Below are 20,831 nucleotides of genomic sequence, written 5' to 3'. Positions count from 1 at the left end.
TAATGGTTTAATCACTTTGCGTCTGAAATATTTTATGTTTTCTTATTTTGTTACCTTCTTTTGAATATTCATAGAATGAGTTTAGCCACTGAATATCTTTTGTTTTTTTTGAGACAGAGTCTTGCTTTGTTGCCCAGGCTACAGTGAGTGCCGTGGCATCAGCCTAGCTCACAGCAACCTCAAACTCCTGGGCTCAAGTGATCCTACTGCCTCAGCCTCCCGAGTAGTTGGGACTACAGGCATGCGCCACCATGCCCGGCTAATTTTTTCTACATATATTAGTTGGCCAATTAATTTCTTTCTATTTATAGTAGAGACGGGGTCTTGCTCTTGCTCAGACTGGTTTCGAACTCCTGACCTTGAGCGATCCGCCTGCCTTGGCCTCCCAGAGTGCTAGGATTACAGGCATGAGCCACCGTGCCCGGCCTAGCCACTGAATATTAAGGTACAAACATTCTTGACTTTAGGTACAAGAATGGACTTCAGCAGTGAATTCTTGAATATTGTGCCAAATGGTATGGTACATATCCTTAAGAGGGAAATAACCACTAGGATTCTCAAAGGGTCTGTGATTCCATCCCTCTATATGTAGCCAAGAATCACTGAATTGGAAGAATGACCCAGAAGTAAATGATCTTTGCTAGAATATTCAGATGTGATTATACCACATGAAAAGAAACTTTCACAAACATTAGAGATAAGGCATTTTAAAGATAGAGCTGTTAAAATGTGACATGAATGAAATTGATAATTGTCAATAGGTACTCACTTTAAAAGAGTTACCTTTTTCTTTTCTAGATGAATCTGAAAAACTTAGGTAAGAATGCTAATTAGCATATACTGCAGACAATATAGGTCTATATGCATGCTGCTAGCAAGTTTGCATGATTTGATTGGATAATTTGAATAATTTCATTTGCCTAATTTGTCTTAGAAATATAGATCAAGCAGTTTTCTTTGAGTATGCTGTGAGTACATCTGTGAGTACCAAATAGTTGATAAATTTCTTGCCATTTCATGTAACAAAATCAAGAATGGAGAGAATATTGCTTATTTCAATAAAAGCAGCACATTAGAATGCATGGCTAGACATTCTCTTCAAATAATATGAAGGTATCCTCACAGGAGTAAAGGAAAAACTAAAGATTATGTAATTTATAATAAATGTATGGTGAATATTTAACACCATAGGAAAAGTAAACCCTTTCAGACCTAATGGGCAGTGGTCTAGCTTTGACACAAGCCTCAAGTAATTAATAGAAAAGCCAGTTGATCTAATAATATGAAAATGCCAAGGCAAAATTCTGTTAAAAGACAAAGATGAAAAGCTTAAAATAATCTACAGTTATTATGGACATCACTGAGGAATATGGATGAAATGGCATGAGATCAGTGAAAATAGTTACTGTTTCTACTCAAGTGATGACAAGAAGAGTCATCCTTGCATCTTTTAACTCTTTTTATAAGAAAGATGGAGTCTCATCACCGTAAATAAAAGGTAGACTCAATTTTATAAAATAACAAGGGAAAGAAAGGGTCTCACTCTGTTGTTCAGGCTGAAGTGCAGTACCGGGATCACACCTCACTGCAGCCTCAAACGCCTATCCTCAAGCGATCCTCCCGGCTCCGCCTACCAAGGTGCTGGGATTACAAGCATGAGCCCCTGTGCCTGGCCTTCTTTTAACATTTTCTAACTGAACGACGGAAGAAATTGGACATTTATTGTCTAAAGAAACCTAATTATTCATATGCTTAAAAATTAGATGTATGTACCATTTGGCATTTCGCTAACAAACTTCGTTTTTTTAAAACAATGTTCGAAATACACAGTGTTCCTTCAGAATTTTTCCGTGAAAAAAAAAAAACATGGATTTTTAAAAAAATTAATGACTTCATGAGCAGGTGGAATCTATATAAAACTCACCTGTCCAGGGTGATTTGAACCTGCCTCCTGCTTTTCCCCTTGGTCTTCTCTATCCAGACCTGGTGGAAGGCTGGGGCTGAAGGCCATGAGGTCGGCCTTGGGCGGACCCTCCCCAGAGCACACCCTCTGCCGCCTCTGCTGCGAGTGTGACCAGCTCCCCACCGCGCTGGAGCACACCAGCCTGGGCTTGCCCGGCCCGCACGCGCCCTCGCTGGGCGGCGCCGAGCACCGCAGCGCCGTGTACAGCAGCAGCGTGAGCACCAGCAGGCTGGACACCGCGCAGATGGCGATGATCAGGTACACGTTGACATCCACCAGCGCCGCCTCCGGGCCCACAGCGCCCGCCAACGCCCGCGAAGAGGCCTTTGGTGCCTGGGCGCCCTCCACCAGCGACACGAGCACGGTGGCCGTGGCGGTCAGCGCGGGCTCCCCGTGGTCCCTCACCAGCACCAGCAGGCGCTGGCGCGGCGCGTCCGCCTCGTCCAGGGCGCGCGTCGTGCTGATCTCGCCGGTGTACAGCCCCACGCGGAACGGGCTGCGCGCGCTTCCCGCCGCTGGCTCCAGCTCATACGACAGCCACGCGTTGTAGCCAGAGTCCGCGTCCACCGCGCGCACCTTCGCCACCACGTGGCCCGCGCCCACCATCCGCGACACCACCTCGGTCACAGCGCCAAACGTGCTGCCAGCCCGAGGCGCCAGCAGCGCTGGCGCGTTGTCGTTCTCATCCAGCACGAACACCTGCAGCGTCACGTTGCTGCCCAGAGGCGGCACGCCCGCGTCGCGCGCGCTCACCTGGAACCGCAGCAGCTCCAGCTCCTCGTGGTCCAGCGGCTGCAGCGCGTACACCTTGCCGCTCTCCGCGTGCACCGACACGTAGCTCGACAGCGCGCGCTCGCCCACCCGCCGCTCCACCAGCGAGTACGACACCCGCGCGTTCTCCTGCGCGTCCGCGTCCCGCGCCGACACCGTGAAGATGTGGCAGCCCGGCGGGTTGTTCTCCTTCACGAACACCGTGTACTCGGGCTGCGCGAAGGCCGGCGCGTTGTCGTTCACGTCGGCCACCTCCACGGACACGCTGGCGGTGGCCCACAGCGAAGGCGAGCCCCCGTCCCGCGCCGTCACCACCAGATCATAGGACGACACACTCTCACGGTCTAGAGCGCTGTCCAGAACCAGTGAATAATAGTTTTTGAAGGTGGATACTATCTTGAAGGGGACGTTGGGCGTCAGAGAGCAGGTGACCTGTCCGTTGACACCTGCGTCGAGGTCTGATACGCTGATTAACGCAATGACCGTGCTTGGCTGAGTGTCCTCTCGTACTGGGAGGGACAGGGAAGTCACCGCGACTTCAGGGGGGTTATCATTGATGTCTAAGATTTCTATCCAGACTGTACAGTGACCTGCCATTGGGGGAGTCCCCTTATCTATGGCCTGTACTTCAATTTCATAAAATTTGTTTTCTTCATAATCTAAACTTCCATTGACCCTCATTTCTCCATTATTTTCGTCTAGTGTAAATAACAGTCTTCCATTGGGCTTAATTGACATTAAGGAGTATGTTACCTCCCCGTTGACTCCTTCATCCCGATCTGTGGCGTTTAACTTTATCACAAGAGTTTCTTTAGCAGCGTTTTCCATCAATCTCACCTTGTATTCTGATTGATCAAACTCCGGATCATTGTCGTTAACATCCAAGACGCGGACAAACAGCTGAACGGTGCCAGTGAGCTCCGGTTTTCCGCTGTCTGTAGCCGTCAGCACCAAATTAAGTTCCGGAGTTTTCTCTCTATCCAGAGACTTCTTTAGTATAAGTGACAGTCTTTTGGTCTGCTTACTATTCGTTGGTGACTCTAAAGAAAAATACTCATTTTGACTTAGTCTGTAGGTCAATAGAGCATTCTCTTCTATATCCGCATCAGAAGCTCCCTCTAGCGGAAAACGCGAGTCCGGTTGCTTAGATTCATAAATGAGCAGCTTTTGTTCCCTGAGAGAGAACACCGGCGGGTTGTCGTTAATGTCCTTCACCTCCACCTCCACGTGGAACACCTGCAGCGGCCTGTCCACGATCACCTCCAGGTGGATGCTGCACTCCGCGCTCCGCCCGCACAGCTCCTCCCGGTCGATCCGAGAATTCACAAACAAAATGCCATTCTGCAGATTCACCTCCAGAAGGTCCCCGCGGCCTTTGGACGCCACCCGGAACAGGCGCGGCACCAGCTCCGCCAGCTCCAGCCCCAGGTCCTGCGCGATGCGGCCCACGAAGGTGCCGTGCTTGGCCTCCTCGGGGACCGAGTAGTGGAGCTGGCCGCTCCCCGCCTCCCAGAACGCGAGGAGCAGGAGCGAGAGCAATAGTCGCGGAGAGCCCAATCCCCTTCTCTCAAAACCGAACATCGCATACGAAATTGGCTTCCAAAATAAGATTTTTTACACTTACAGTTCCAGATATTTCAGCTTCAGGTTAAAAATCTCGCTGAAATTTTGAGAAGTTTTCCAGGATCCTTTAACAGTAGCATCCGGCATGATGGACTCGCTTTGTATGGGGAATGCCTGACTGTTAGACCAACCCATCAATGAACTCTTTCCACCAAGTAAAGAGCGACACCTTGCGCCTAAAATTGTGAGTACTATGCACTTCATTCACCACCATAAAATTTCACGTTTTATGTTTTTTTCCCCTAAATAATATTTCCAAAGTGCTTATTTATGGAACATTCACATTTTAAGTCATATTGAAACTGAATATATGTGGAAATGATATTTTATTTCTTGTTTCTATATTTGATTTAGTTATAAAATTGTTCTTTTACTTATCTAAATACATACATGTGTATATAGAGAGATAGAGAGAATTCAATTATTTAGGTAGCTTATGGAAAAAATAAGGTTAAACATTTCCTGAAAACGTTGTTCCTCATTAAAAAATATCGAATTTGAATTGTTCTACTTTCAGTCTCCCTTGTTACTTTTGCTGCTAGGAAACTCAAAGAAAATTTTGAAGTTTTATAATAACAACTCTTTAGTCTTCATGTTCTGCACATTATATTCTTATATATGTGGACTTGCCTTTTCATAATCTATTTCTTTTAGTTCTGATTCTTTATATATCTATTTTCTTTAGTTAATATTCTTTACTATGATTTATATTCAATTGTCTTCTGGTTACAAATGACTTTATATCCGTTGCAGAATAAGAAAACAAATATTATATTTTCAAATCTGGTAGTTTAAAACATAATTCACAAGGGAAAAGTCAATTGATGTAGATGAACTTCATATTTGACATAATTTCTAATGTAAGTCAGAATAGAATGAAATATCAAAATATAATGGAGTCAATGATGTGACAATGGTCAATTTTCAATATAAAATTAATTTTATTATTATTCGATAAAATAAAATCATTCTGAAAATCTCTGTGCCATATTGGTATTTCCAAGTCACCAATATTGACTTCCTTAATACAAATCAAGATATGCTCATGAAAGGTAGTAGGATTGCTTCAGCTCAGGAGTTTGACATCAGCCTCAGTAAACGGAGACCCCATCTCTACTAAAAATAGAAAAATTAGCTGGGTGACTTGGTTAGGGCTTGTAGTCCCAGCTCCTTAGGAAACTGAGGCATGAGGATCACTTGAGCCCAGGAGTTTGAGGTTGCAATGAACTATGATGATGCCATGGCACTCTACCAGGGGAACAGAGCAATACTCTGTCTCTAAAACAAAATAAATTTTTACATCCAATGTGGAGTCTTTCAGAGAAATGAACATGAGAAAGTGTACCCAGGAGATATGAAGATATCACATATTTGAATGAAAACCAGATGTTAATTTAGGTATTAATTTCCAATGACATAGTATTTTGTGAATATAAAAAGTAATGATGAGCACCAAGTCATAGAACAGTTCGATGTAGTATATGAATCAATGACCCATCTTTTGCATTTTAGCTGTGATAGTTCAGATGTCATCATCTCAATGAGGCTCTAGAGAAAAGATTATGATGCTGCCTTTGAATTCAACTTTGGGGATTGGCCTAATATCTGACTATAGATTAATGTCATATCAATACAGTTATTATTAATATTTATTTTATAAAATCAATTGGATAATAAGGAATTTTGTGCCTGACCTTTACTAAATCGATCTAACTAGCCTTAAATTACCTGTGTGTACTGCTAGTCATATATATATATTAAACCATATGTGCATGGTTTAATGTCTTTTTAGTTCATATCATCCACTAATATTCTATAACAGGTCTAGTGCTGTTATTTCTTGAAAAATCAGAAATAAAATTTTGAGGCCATTCTCAGATCCCCAGGAGGTTCTTTAAAATCAACAGATTAGAAGTACACTACCCAACAACTATATTAACAAAACTAAATAATTTACTCAGTGATGCTGAGTCTACTCTATCTTGGCTTAGTCAAGAAAAAAGCTGTTTAAAGCTTTTATTGAAAGCTGTTATTGAAATATGCAATAGTGAAAGCTGTTATTTTAAATAAAGCTGTTATTGAAATATGCAATAGTGTAAGTATTTCTTGAATAATTTGGCACATTCAGGATCTCTTCTCTTAAATCATCATATTAACATTTATGCATGTCCCAAAACACTATCATTGTTCACAGCAAAGAAAGAACAAGGTCATTTTGGTATGTAGCATTTGACTTTGGTGTTTTGGAAGGATATTGGAAATCACAGTCTTCTAAATTTTCTTGTATGCTATATGCTGCTTCTTATTTATATAACTTCCAAACAACAGACCTGTAGTTCTTATAAGGCAACTCTTAATTATTTATCAATTGAATAACGAAAATATCTGTCTCAATGTGGCATTGATTAAAAAAAATGATAATGCTGATCATCAACTCTTCTAAGGAAAAAAATAACATAAAAATCTTAATGCCCATCTCAATTATGGCATTGTACAAAATTAATGAAGAAAATCATCAAGTTTCTTCCAAGCAAAACAAAGAGGAAGACTCTCTTATAAACAGCTTGTGCTTGATTTTCCTAGCCAGGACTATGCTTGATTATAGCAAAGATTTACTGAAGAAAGCTCTACATTACAGTGAATAAAGGAGTAAATCTGAAGTCTGAAAGGTATGCATTTGGATATCATCTCCATCGTGAACTAGCTGACTAGCACTGGACAAGATAGATAAATATCTCAGGTTCATTTCCTTCATCTATAAAATTTGGACAGTCATATGTACTTTAAAAATTGTTATAAGGATTAAATGAAATAATGTATTTAAGCTCTTTACACCATGTCTAGCAAATATAAATGGTTCAAACAATGGTGGTTTATTATAGCTAGTGATCAATGTTTGCTCTTGTTCTGTAGCTATGAATGAAGAGAATTCAAGCACCATAAACTAGGACATGAGGCATGGCTTTGCCTTTTCTGAAGATTTCCCTCATGTCCATCTTCATGGAAATCATCCTCCTAGAAGTCATCTTCCTAGGTAGAAAATAGCTACTAATGCCTTCTCAGCATTTCCATTAACTTTACCATATCTACAACATGGTTCTGCTCCCACATGTAAATATACTATATATAATTTATTTCTCCATGAAGTAGGATTAAAGGGTATCTTATTTGTAATGAGAGGCAAAAAACAAAGTAATCTTCCACATTATTTGATACAGATTCTTACAGCTCTAAATATATGTTCTTTGGGATCCTTTAGAAGAAAACTATTTATACAAATGTGGTGTTAAGAGAAAAATATTTTGCATCAAATGTATCTAGAATATGCAATGTTAAATTATGAGGTGTAATCAACAGCACAATTACCAAGTGAAAGTGCCTTTACCGATATTCTGTAGTTTTCATGCTTAAGTTATTTAAAGCAATGTCATTTTGAAGACCATGCAGCCTGTTGAACACAGGCAATGGTATCACCCTTCACCATATTTGGGAAGTCTCTTTTAAACTCAAAGCACAAAGAAGTGTGAATTTTTCTACCCTAAAATATTTTCATACAGCCTCATTACAAGTACCAAGATGGAAGAAAAATGAGTATAATCAATGCTCTAACAAATCTGCCAAAACAGTAGACGAGCTCAATAAACTAAACTGAAGGAGAGCACCAATGAGTTCAACAGGCACTTAAGCAGAACTGACATTATGTTAGGAAATTAAGAACACTGGCCAGGCATGGTGGCTTACACCTGTAATTCTACCACTTTGGGAGGTTGAGGCAGGAGGATCACTTGAGTTTGAGGTTGCAGTAAGCTTTGATGATGCCATTGTACCCTAACCCTGGCAACAAAGACTGTGTGTCAAAAAAAAAGAACAAAACTGTTGTCTATCTGAATCAGTTGAAGACAATGAAAACAATGAGCTTGAACTTACAAGGGGATTAAAGACAAAAATAAGACAGTAAAATTATCTCCAAATGCTAGGCTAAAACTCCACCACTCCACACACTGCAACCACTATCTCAAAAAAGATTGTCATTGATTACAAAGAAACAAAGCTGTTTATGAAATGAAGCTGCCTCAATCCTACCAATACCCAATAGTGGCAGATGAAGTTATAAATTTTAGCTAAATAAGAATTAAACATGTTTTAAACATAAATTATGAAATTAAATATTATTGTGAAAATGTTGACTACATAAACATGATAGGTAGTGGACGAAAACAACTACAGTAAGAAAATGGATAGGAAGAATGAACTTGCTGGAAAATTGAAAAGCAGAAGATTTGAGCATTGCCTATGCCCTACATTTCTAATCAAGATCCTTCCTGGAAGACTTAACATTCTCCATTTACAGAAAATATCCACTCAGTCTATTTCATTATTACTATTATTATTGTTGTTGTTATATTTATTGACTGAAGAATATTCCCAAAGAATTTTTCATGAGAACTATAATAACAAAGTAATGAAGATGGTTAGATTTCCAGTGTATTTTAAATAGGCCAACTCAGGAGAAAAGCAAAAAAAAAAAACGAACGAAGCAATGAAATTACAGCAAATAGTGTGGTGAACTACTATGTGAGTGATATTAATAGGCAGGAAATACATCGCAAGATTGCTGTACTTACAGTCTCGAAAATCTCCTGTTGGACTCCATCTCCAGAACCTGAACTAGGAGGAACACTGGGACTAAAAGCCATGAGGTCGGCCTTGGGCGGACCCTCCCCAGAGCACACCCTCTGCCGCCTCTGCTGCGAGTGTGACCAGCTCCCCACCGCGCTGGAGCACACCAGCCTGGGCTTGCCCGGCCCGCACGCGCCCTCGCTGGGCGGCGCCGAGCACCGCAGCGCCGTGTACAGCAGCAGCGTGAGCACCAGCAGGCTGGACACCGCGCAGATGGCGATGATCAGGTACACGTTGACATCCACCAGCGCCGCCTCCGGGCCCACAGCGCCCGCCAACGCCCGCGAAGAGGCCTTTGGTGCCTGGGCGCCCTCCACCAGCGACACGAGCACGGTGGCCGTGGCGGTCAGCGCGGGCTCCCCGTGGTCCCTCACCAGCACAAGCAGGCGCTGGCGCGGCGCGTCCGCCTCGTCCAGGGCGCGCGTGGTGCTGATCTCGCCGGTGTACAGCCCCACGCGGAACGGGCTGCGCGCGCTTCCCGCCGCTGGCTCCAGCTCATACGACAGCCACGCGTTGTAGCCAGAGTCCGCGTCCACCGCGCGCACCTTCGCCACCACGTGACCTGCGCCCACCATCCGTGACACCACCTCGGTCACAGCGCCAAACGTGCTGCCAACCCGAGGCGCCAGCAGCGCTGGCGCATTGTCATTCTCATCCAGCACGAACACCTGCAGCGTCACGTTGCTGCCCAGAGGCGGCACGCCCGCGTCGCGCGCGCTCACCTGGAACCGCAGCAGCTCCAGCTCCTCGTGGTCCAGCGGCTGCAGCGCGTACACCTTGCCGCTCTCCGCGTGCACCGACACGTAGCTCGACAGCGCGCGCTCGCCCACCCGCCGCTCCACCAGCGAGTACGACACCCGCGCGTTCTCCTGCGCGTCCGCGTCCCGCGCCGACACCGTGAAGATGTGGCAGCCCGGCGGGTTGTTCTCCTTCACGAACACCGTGTACTCGGGCTGCGCGAAGGCCGGCGCGTTGTCGTTCACGTCGGCCACCTCCACGGACACGCTGGCGGTGGCCCACAGCGAAGGCGAGCCCCCGTCCCGCGCCGTCACCACCAACTGGTAGTGGGATATGCTCTCGCGGTCCAGGGTGCTGTCCAGCACCAGCGAATAGTAATTCTTGAAGGTGGACACCAGTTTGAAGGGGACATGGGTGGTCAGGGTGCAGGTCACCTGTCCGTTGGCACCAGAGTCCGGGTCAGTTACGCTAATCAGGGCGATGACGGTCCCCAGTGGAGCATCCTCTCGCACAGCGAGCGATAGTGACGTTATTACTAACTCTGGAGCATTATCATTGATGTCCAAGACTTCTATTAAGATTGTGCAGTGAGCAAACATTGGGGGACTGCCTTTGTCAATAGCCTTTATTTGAATCTTCCATAATTTAGTTTCCTCAAAATCTATTTTTCCATTTACTTTTATTTCTCCGCTGTCTGAATCTATGCAAAAAGAGGCTTCTATGTTTGGGGAGACATCAGCTTCAAAGAAATAGAGAATGTGGCTGTTTGCGCCCTCATCCAAATCAGAGGCGTTAAGTCTAATAACTAGACTACCGTTTCTTGCATTTTCGAGTAATTTTACGTGATAGACCGCTTTGTCAAACACCGGGGCATTGTCATTTACATCTAGCACCGTGATAAGTATCTCCACCATGCCGGTCAGCTCAGGTTTGCCCCCATCAGTTGCTTTGAGCACCAAGAGAACCTCCGAAGCTACCTCTCTGTCTAAAGGTTTCTTTAATACTAGTTCGAGCGGTTTTACCTGCTCATCGTTGGTTGGTACTTTCAGGGAGAAATACTCACTGGGGCTCAGTCTGTAAGTCAGCAGGGCGTTGGGTCCCACGTCCGCGTCCGAGGCGCCCTCTAGTGAGAAATGAGAGTCAAGAGCCCTCGTTTCGGAAATAAACAGATTCTTTTGTGTCGCGGGGAACACGGGCGGGTTGTCATTAATGTCCTTCACCTCCACCTCCACGTGGAACACCTGCAGCGGCCTGTCCACGATCACCTCCAGGTGGATGCTGCACTCCGCGCTCCGCCCGCACAGCTCCTCCCGGTCGATCCGAGAATTCACAAACAAAATGCCATTCTGCAGATTCACCTCCAGAAGGTCCCCGCGACTTTTGGACGCTACCCGGAACAGGCGCGGCACCAGCTCCGCCAGCTCCAGCCCCAGGTCCTGCGCGACGCGGCCCACGAAGGTGCCGTGCTTGGCCTCCTCGGGGACCGAGTAGTGGAGCTGGCCGCTCCCCGCCTCCCAGAACGCAAAGAGCAGAAGCCAGAGCAGCAGGCGCCAGGCTCCTTGGCCACCTGGTCTGGCAACTAATATCATGCCTCTTTTTTGGTTAGTAAAACAATATTTCATGGCTAGAAAGACGTAATCCGTTTGAGACCTTTCTTTTGATTCCTTACTGCTGAGGTCCCAGGTGATCTTCACAATAGGGATGTGTTTATAGTCTTTAAAGCACCGGAACAGTGGAGCTTTTTTCTGATCCGGGGATAAGCTGATTTTCTTCTGTTAAAAAATATATATATTCTTGGAGAACAACGACATCCTGTGGCTCAAAATGTAAGTGCGTTTGAGTTCATACTATTTTACTTACCTCGCTTCTTTCCTCATTCCTCCGTATGTGTTCATGTTTTTCTTTGAGGGCTTTTAAGTCTTTCACAATGCCTTTTTTGTGTGTGAGCGGAGCGGTAGCTCTTCAAATGTGGTTTTGTCTTACAAATCAGAATTCCATGAAGAGTTTTATCTTGTATATAGACATCTAAGAGAAAGTACTAGTGTACTAACTATATTATCATGTATATGACTATGAGAAATATCATATTTGTAGAATAATAGTGACAAATTATTTTAGATTTTTTTAAAACTGATCACTTTGGGCTGGCCTTTTATAAAGTTTATTCCTAACACTATAATTTTCTATTGCTTAATCATTATATTATGTTAAATTATTCTAAACATTTGGTCCAATTTTATAGAGGATAACTCAAGATACAAATTCTCTAAGTTGCCTCCTGTACATAATGGGATTTCAAATCAGTGCTGAGAAGCTACTAATCAGTTTATTCAAAGATTTATTTCCTTTTGATGTTAATATATTTACCCAGTACTGACTCTTGGAAACACAAAGTATATTTACTACACTTTGTTTCCTTTTAAAGCTTTTTTTTAAAATCACTGTATCTGCTCATGGTGAATGTTGTAGTCTTCCTCCTGAAGGATATCTTCAATGTCCTTTATATTCATTGCTTATTTAGCAAAGATAATCCCTTTCTCATTAAAGAAAAAACAGAATCAGGAATTCAAATTATATTTGTTTATACTCACTTTTTTTCTAGAATTAGTTTGAGAAGACAAGAATATAAAGGTTATTCAAAGTCTCATTTATTCATTCTATATTATTCCCCTGTTTTATTTCAAATAAAAACATTAAAATTTGTATAACAACTTTATCAATTATAATAAAGTTTATCAGTGTTGTTTTAAAGAAGAAAAAATGTTTTAATCATTCTCAAGACTAAGAAACCAACTATGCAATATCTGAATTCTTCTAGTGATGGAAGCCAGTGAGAAAATCCCATATTTCCCTACTAAAAAACAATTGTAAATGGATACCCAAGGAAATCTTACATTTTATAGAAAAGTGAGCTTCCATCTTTATTTTGAACATGCTCTAAAATAGTGATTCAATGATTATAAATCTATGCCAAAGATTTGTACTTCAATTACTTCTAATTATTTTTTATTGTGAAAGACATAAATTCTAGACCAACATATTGTATAAGGAAAAAGCAACAAAAAATTTAGGATATGGATGTGACTAAATTCAAAGATAGAATTTTTTAAAAACCTCCTTATGTTTGCTGACTGAAAGGACAGAGTATCTTTGAGAATGACTCCAAGCTGAAGGTCCCTTCCATTTTTGGTTTAAAAGATTGCTTCATTACTTAAGTTCATATAAAAGAAAACTTTTAAAGACCCCAAATTCCAAGGTTTTCATATAGCCAATAACTATAGTATTCCAATAAAGCTATGGGTTAGTTACTCATCTCAAAAGAGACTATCACAAATACTATATCAACAAGAATGAAAGAGCACCCAAAATTAGTTCCATTTTAATGTCATCTAATAAAGAACGTGTTAAACATGATTATAAAAGTAATATAGTTCTAAAAGAAATGGACTAGTTTCTTTATTGGCAAGAGTGTGAAAAGCAATCCTTCACTTGGGAGATTTTCTGGTTTTATGCCTCTGAATATTTATCATAATGATAAAACCAGAGTAAGACATTGTCAGACTGAAATCAGTAAAACTTGTCTTTGCTATTTATCAGTTTCTCATTCTGAGTATTCTGTTCATTTCCTCTTCTTTCTACACTTCCTCCTCCATTGATCTTATGATTATTATGCTGCTAGATAAAATGTTAAACTGTGTTACATTTTTGTGAATATTGGTAATTTTAAAGGTGATGTGTCCAAAAGAGGACAAAGTAAAATAAATAAGACTATATTGGTAAATATATAATTCTATGTTTTATTAATAGCTCATAAATAGATATTTTTGGATAAGACTGTTCTGCAAGGGTTGCACATTATAAAGAGCCAATAGACGGGACAGATATAAGGAGAAGGAATTGGATCTACAAGTTGAAATGAAGGATGTTGATAGGTCTGAGGATCCGTGATTACAAAAGCTCATAAAATGCTCAAGTCCAAAAGTAATTAAAAGACACAATTGTTAGTTTGGTAGTGGGAAATCACAATATGAACTTTAGGGAATGAGAAAAGATTGAGCTATCTTTGATTTTAAATAAGGTTCTAACTGCATCTTCTTTGGTTGTGTACTCTAAAACCATTGTTGCTCTGAGTTTAATCAGAGTCCACCTTATAAAAAAATTAATAGCATAAAAAGTTGCTGAATGAAAAAGTCAGAGAACACGAAAATACATGATAACTGAGTACATTTACACCTACACAAGAAAGAAAAGGGAATTATAAAAGTAAAGATATCCACAATTATATATTAATATATAGAATGATGGGCATTCTCTCTTTGAAAGTTAGGGGGCCCAATCAGAATATCTTCACCTTGGAGGTTAAATTACTCCTGAGGCATTTATACTGCAAGACTTGAATTTATATGAATTTAAATTACTATTGATGGAAAGATTAATGCACCTGCAGAACTGAGACTTTTATGATAGACAAGTTCTTATTAAAGTAAGAGAAGATACTTTGGGTTGATGTAAAACATTCAGGGTGATTTTTTTCAAATATGTTAGGGAAAAGCATATATTCCTAAACATATTTGTTATTGTAACAAATGCATTTTAAACTCTGCATTAACTATCATCTATAATCTCTAAGGGCTAGAAACAAGCCATCAAAAGTAATTGAAGGCAAATCCATGCTTAAATTCCTGCCACAATTGTCTTTTTTTGTATTCTTAAACTTGAATAATGATTTCAATTTTTCTTGGAAGTTATTATTATATCTTGGAAGTTATGAAGCACATACTGAATAACACATTGAATCTCCATACCGAAAGAGAAAGGGAAAGGAAAAAGTAATTGCTAATAATTAGAGTCAAGATGATAAATTAGTTGCATTGGTATTTGGTAACACACTAGAATTAATAATTTTATTTAATATGAAAGTATAGGTGTCAGGTAACAACCAACTTTAGAAAAGCATAACTGATAGGGTCATTTGGCCAACATGCAATCTAAATGGCTTGCATTTCTCAGTCTATATCATCCAACCCAATCCTATTTAAGATGACTGGAGAAGCTATTAAACTAAACTTTGCTGTATGATATCAGATCAGTAAAAAACATTGTAAGAGGGTGATTCAACTTTCTCTTCAGACTTCTAATATAAATGTGAACTAAAGTAAGCATTTTCAATCTCCTTGAAATTAAAAGGGGTTTTCCAATGCTCCCTATTATCAAACATAATCATGATTCCTTCCTCAAAGTGAAAGAAGTAATTCTTGAACATTGTAAGCAATGCCTAATTCTGAAAAGGAGCAGATAATGAAGAGCTGCTGGATAAAATTATGTAAATCAGTATGAAAAGCCATTTTTCTTCTTCTAAGGAAAGTGAATAATACACACTGGCACAGGTACCACTACTACTAAAATAAGAACAAAAACACATCTTTAAAGCTCATTTTTAACTTAATTCCTGAGATTAGGAAATTTTTAGCAGTGAACTGCTGTTCTATATACTGCACTATCAAGGAAAAAACATAATCACTGAATATGGAGACTTAGTATGTCCCTATAAGTTATGCTGCACTACACATATTCTATACTTACAAAACAAAAAACCCCCCACATTTTCATTAAAAGGAGTTATTGATCAGGGGAATCTTTTTGTTAATACAATAGGGTCAAATAAAAATTTAGATTTGAAAATGAAGTAAACATGAATTAAAGTACTGATCTTACAAATATTTGTAACAAAAAAGAAATTATGAAAAGGAATAATCAAAACTGCAACCTATATCAAATACTTCTATTGTAAAATATTAGTGCATTCAGAAAAAAATTGTCATTTTAAAATTAAAGTACCAAGCAAAGGTTGACATATTGCATAGGATAGACAAAGTATAAACTGCAATTCTGCAATAAACCATACTATATTACAAAGATATTACTAGAAATATTTGATTATAAATGGTATGCAAAGAATAAAAATATTCTGAGATACATATTTGAGAAAAATGCGGTGAGAGAAAATATTCTTCACAACGCAAAATACGAAAATGAAAATATAACAACTCACCTTCCTAGACTGGTTCCCTCCAACAGACTGATCATCTTCCACTTCCACTTCTACCACTGGGCAGGGCGGAAGGCTGGGGCTGAAGGCCATGAGATCCGTCTTAGGCAGGCCCTCCCCAGAGCACACCCTCTGCTGCGAGTGTGACCAGCTCCCCACCGCGCTGGAGCACACCAGCCTGGGCTTGCCCGGCCCGCACGCGCCCTCGCTGGGCGGCGCCGAGCACCGCAGCGCCGTGTACAGCAGCAGCGTGAGCACCAGCAGGCTGGACACCGCGCAGATGGCGATGATCAGGTACACGTTGACATCCACCAGCGCCGCCTCCGGGCCCACAGGACTCGCCAACGCCCGCGAAGAGGCTTTTGGAGCCTGACTGCTCTCCACCAGCGACACCAGCACGGTGGCCGTGGTGGTCAGCGCGGGCTCCCCGTGGTCCCTCACCAGCACCAGCAGGCGCTGGCGCGGCGCGTCCGCCTCGTCCAGGGCGCGCGTCGTGCTGATCTCGCCGGTGTACAGCCCCACGCGGAACGGGCTGCGCGCGCTTCCCGCCGCCGGCTCCAGCTCATACGACAGCCACGCGTTGTAGCCAGAGTCCGCGTCCACCGCGCGCACCTTCGCCACCACGTGGCCCGCGCCCACCATCCGCGACACCACCTCGGTCACAGCGCCAAACGTGCTGCCAGCCCGAGGCGCCAGCAGCGCTGGCGCGTTGTCGTTCTCATCCAGCACGAACACCTGCAGCGTCACGTTGCTGCCCAGAGGCGGCACGCCCGCGTCGCGCGCGCTCACCTGGAACCGCAGCAGCTCCAGCTCCTCGTGGTCCAGCGGCTGCAGCGCGTACACCTTGCCGCTCTCCGCGTGCACCGACACGTAGCTCGACAGCGCGCGCTCGCCCACCCGCCGCTCCACCAGCGAGTACGACACCCGCGCGTTCTCCTGCGCGTCCGCGTCCCGCGCCGACACCGTGAAGATGTGGCAGCCAGGCGGGTTGTTCTCCTTCACGAACACCGTGTACTCGGGCTGCGCGAAGGCCGGCGCGTTGTCGTTCACGTCGGCCACCTCCACGGACACGCTGGCGGTGGCCCACAGCGAAGGCGAGCCCCCGTCCCGCGCAGTCACCACCAGATCATAGTCGGATATGCTCTCGCGGTCCAGGGGGCCGTCCAGCACCAAAGAATAATAATTCTTATAGGTGGACACCAGCTTGAAGGGGACGTGGGGCGTCAGGGAGCAAGTGACCTGTCCATTGGCGCCAGAGTCACGGTCAGACACGCTGATCAGGGCGATGACGGTGCCCACCAGAGCATCTTCTTTCACTGGGAGCGACAAAGAAGTGACAACCACCTCCGGTGAATTATCATTTTCATCCAGTAGTTCCACTACGACGGTGCAGTGACCAACCATAGGTGGGTTTCCTTTGTCTGTAACATCTACATGAATTTCATAAGTGTTACTATCCTCAAAGTCGATAGCATCATTTACTTTTATCTCTCCCGTCCTTTCATTTATCTGAAATTTCGTCCTTATCGTGGGTGGAACCAAAGAGCTGAATGAATACATCATTTCCTTGTTTATTCCTTCATCCGCGTCAGAAGCGTTAAGCCATATTACTAACGTTTGGTTCGCCTGATTTTCATACATCTTAACTTCATAAACGGGTCTGTCAAATACAGGGGCATTATCGTTGGCATCTAACACCAGGATCAGCAGAGAAACAGATCCGGTAAATTCGGGTTTGCCTCCATCAGTCGCTGTCAGTAGCAACTTAAGCTGCGGATTTTCTTCACGATCTAGCAGTTTTCGCAGAACAAGCACTGGGAATTTGTCTTTATCTTTTTTTTTAATAACATCAAGAAGGAAAAACTCATTCGGACTGAGTTTGTAGGTAAGCATTGCGTTCTCGCCAACATCTGCATCAGACGCGCCTTCTAGCGGAAATCGAGAGTCAAGCAGTCTAGATTCAGGTATTGACAGCTTTTGTTCTTTTACGGAGAACGTGGGCGGGTTGTCATTAATGTCCCTCACCTCCACCTCCACGTGGAACACCTGCAGCGGCCTGTCCACGATCACCTCCAGGTGGATGCTGCACTCCGCGCTCCGCCCGCACAGCTCCTCCCGGTCGATCCGAGAATTCACAAACAAAATGCCATTCTGCAGATTCACCTCCAGAAGGTCCCCGCGGTCCTTGGACGCCACCCGGAACAGGCGCGGCACCAGCTCCGCCAGCTCCAGCCCCAGGTCCTGCGCGACGCGGCCCACGAAGGTGCCGTGCTTGGCCTCCTCGGGGACCGAGTAGTGGAGCTGGCCGCTCCCCGCCTCCCAGAACGCCAGGAGCAGGAGCGAGAGCAGCAAACACCGGGCTGCCGGGCTGCTCCATCTGAAGACCATCTTACCTTTCTCTTGTTTTTTCAAATCGATGAATCCGCAGTCAAGAACGCACGCACGTTCGGATAGTTCCTGTACGATTTCTTACATCCACTTTTTATCGAAATGGCTGAGATCTCAGATTGTAGCTACTTCCTAGTCCTTGAGAAGCAGTTATGCCTTTGTTCTGAAAAGCTATTTTGTGGACGACAGCGACATCCGGTGGTTTTATGTGTAAGTACAATTAAATAGTTCACAACTTTTCTTTCATTCATATATTTTAATTCTCTTTTTACGTATTTTTATCTCTATGGACTTTCAAAGCTTCACGTTACATCTCTTTTGTACATAATAATAATCAATGTAGATCCTCAGTGCAACTCTTTTAAAATGTAGAATCTTGGAGAAGTAATTCTTTCCTTATCTACATGATTATTGCTAGCTAAATTTCAAAATGCCCTCAATATTTGCATACCAGACTGTACCAGTATTCTGTCCCATAACAAGTTTAGGTCTCTTTAAGTTCTGATAATTCACTTCTCTTTCTCATTAATGAGATTCGATAAACCTCATTTAGACACTTATTCTCAATTGTCAATTATCTGCCAGGTGTTTGTAATTCCTAATTCTAGCAATCACTAGAATTTAAAAGAGATTACTGGATTCAACATCAGACATTTCTCCATTTAGATTCCTATCATACTACTTACTAGCCATGTGACTTTGGGGAAATCATTTAACCTCTCCCTGCCTTGCTTTCACTTTTATAAGATTGGCACAATAATAATATGGTGGTTATGTGAATTATGATCTATTAGGTGCCCAAAATAGTACCTAAGGAAAGTGAGTGCTTCATAAACTGGAACTATTCTCAGACCTCAGTTTGACCACATTTGTTTTCATGATGCTTAAAACCAAATTCGGTTCCTCAGGAAAAATTATTACCTATAGAATGTTGTCACTCTACAATGCCTTAATTATTGCTACTGCACAGTCTGAGGGTGGAGATTCCTGTCTTTAGGAAAACAGAAAAGTACTTTTATTGATGGATGAATCAGTTATATAGGGAGAAGTTGTACTTTATATCTTACCTGGGCAAAAAGATCTGAATTATTATTCTAAATTAATAATAACAAACTTATGATTGCCACTTTCAGAGATAAGTGCTTTCATCCCTGTCATATTTAAGCTTTTCAAATATCCAAAAGATACCATTCTTGAATTTATCTAATAATTTTATCAATGTCAATAAAGTTTTTCACCACCATCTGCAGTAAAAATGTTTTTTTCTCTCTCTCAAATTTCTTCGAATCAAATACTCAAGAATCAAAATTCTTTACTAATAGAACTCTGCTGCTGAAAAAAATTGAGTTTTCTAGTTTTCCAGAAAAGGAAAACTTAATATCAGAACCTTTGGTCTTATACAAAGGTTGATTTCTTTTATTTAATGATGTTATGATTTGTAAAGGAGATATTTTTAAATGTATAAATAACTTTTAAATTCCCTTTTGTTATTAAAGTCTAAAAAATAAAGCAACAATATTTATTAATAAGAAAATTGACAGGAATGAGCGTCACTCAATCCATCATTTTATGTGTCCTACTAAATTGTTTTTATACTTCTTTACTTCTTTGGAATGACTCTAGTGTCAAAATCCATTCAAATTCCAATTTTAGGGATTGCTTTCTTATAAAGCATGGATTAAAATGTAATGAGTTATCTATCCACAATATCAATGTTCAGCTTCAGCTACTATCTGGAGTCTAAAAATAAGTTTATCATTGATTAATCATCTCAACACAAGATAATAAAAACTAAGCCCCATTTCTGCTAATGTGCATTTTATACCAAGTAATAACATAAATAGCCCAATATAGATCTGCAATATTGAATAAAAAGTAGGGAGTAGTGAAATTACATCTTTTTAAGTGATAGGAACTTGCTTTGTCAAGCATCAAATAGGACTATGAATTTAAAACTTCAGTTGTATAAGAATCACCTCAAGTACTCTTTAAAATGCAAATTTTCCCATATTACTCATTTTGGAAATTCCGAAGAGGAGTTTTGAACCAGTATGTTTAATGAGGACTGAAGGTGTTGCTAATGCATTCATCATTAGCAGGTCTAAAGATAGCCTCACCCTAGAACCCAGTTTGCCTGAGACAGGTTCAGATTATGTCTGTGGTTTTGTATGCTTATTGACAGTGCCCCTTTTACTCTCAAAAGTGTTAACATATTGGATGATCATTTATTTTGCCCCATCTAGTAACAATTTGAGAAGAATTGGCAAGGAGAACTTTCGTTATTGGCTTCATAATTCTGGCTTGAATTGAGGAATGTTACCTACAGAAGCATACAAGAACAGCTATTAGGCAAAAATACTTAAGTTTCTTTCATGGTCTCACCTCTCTGTTTTGAAATTGCCAGCCTTTTGAATTTTAATTTCCCTGGACCCCACTGAGTTCATGTTTCCTGAAGACCTCAAAAGATAAATGCATTACTAAGGTGTTCACAGCTCTTATGAGAATTTGCATATGGAACTACCCCACACTCTAGGACAAAATAGAGATTAATATAAGGGGCTAAATTACCAATTGCATAAATGCTCAATAATTACTAGCTCTAAGAGACTAGGGGACTTG

General features: G+C 41.9%; 2 protein-coding genes across 5 annotated transcripts in view; both read right to left on the bottom strand.

Moving 5' to 3' along the window:
• The window catches only part of LOC105862593 (protocadherin alpha-C2), a 156,078-nt gene that overhangs the window by 86,262 nt on the left and 48,985 nt on the right, over positions 1–20,831 (bottom strand). Inside the window, exon 1 of one of the 4 annotated variants that reach the window (XM_020282370.2) lies at positions 15,828–18,214. The exons of 2 other annotated variants lie outside the window; for them this stretch is intronic. In XM_020282370.2, the coding sequence (XP_020137959.2) occupies positions 15,828–18,212 (2,385 nt within the window). In that variant the 5' untranslated portion in view covers positions 18,213–18,214. Of the gene's footprint in view, positions 1–1,924; positions 4,649–15,827; positions 18,215–20,831 lie in introns of those variants that run through there. One more of the 4 variants, XM_020282364.2, reaches the window with a different exon arrangement.
• LOC109729753 (protocadherin alpha-10-like) lies at positions 6,413–13,982 on the bottom strand. The gene has a single exon (XM_075996139.1). It carries the CDS (start codon positions 11,395–11,397, stop codon positions 8,929–8,931), a length of 2,469 nt encoding a protein of 822 aa, XP_075852254.1. The 5' UTR covers positions 11,398–13,982; the 3' UTR covers positions 6,413–8,928.

Source organism: Microcebus murinus, chromosome 21 (genome assembly GCF_040939455.1).
Source record: "Microcebus murinus isolate Inina chromosome 21, M.murinus_Inina_mat1.0, whole genome shotgun sequence".
In the NCBI taxonomy this organism is placed as follows: domain Eukaryota; kingdom Metazoa; phylum Chordata; class Mammalia; order Primates; family Cheirogaleidae; genus Microcebus; species Microcebus murinus.
This window is presented reverse-complemented; position numbering and strand designations above follow the sequence as displayed.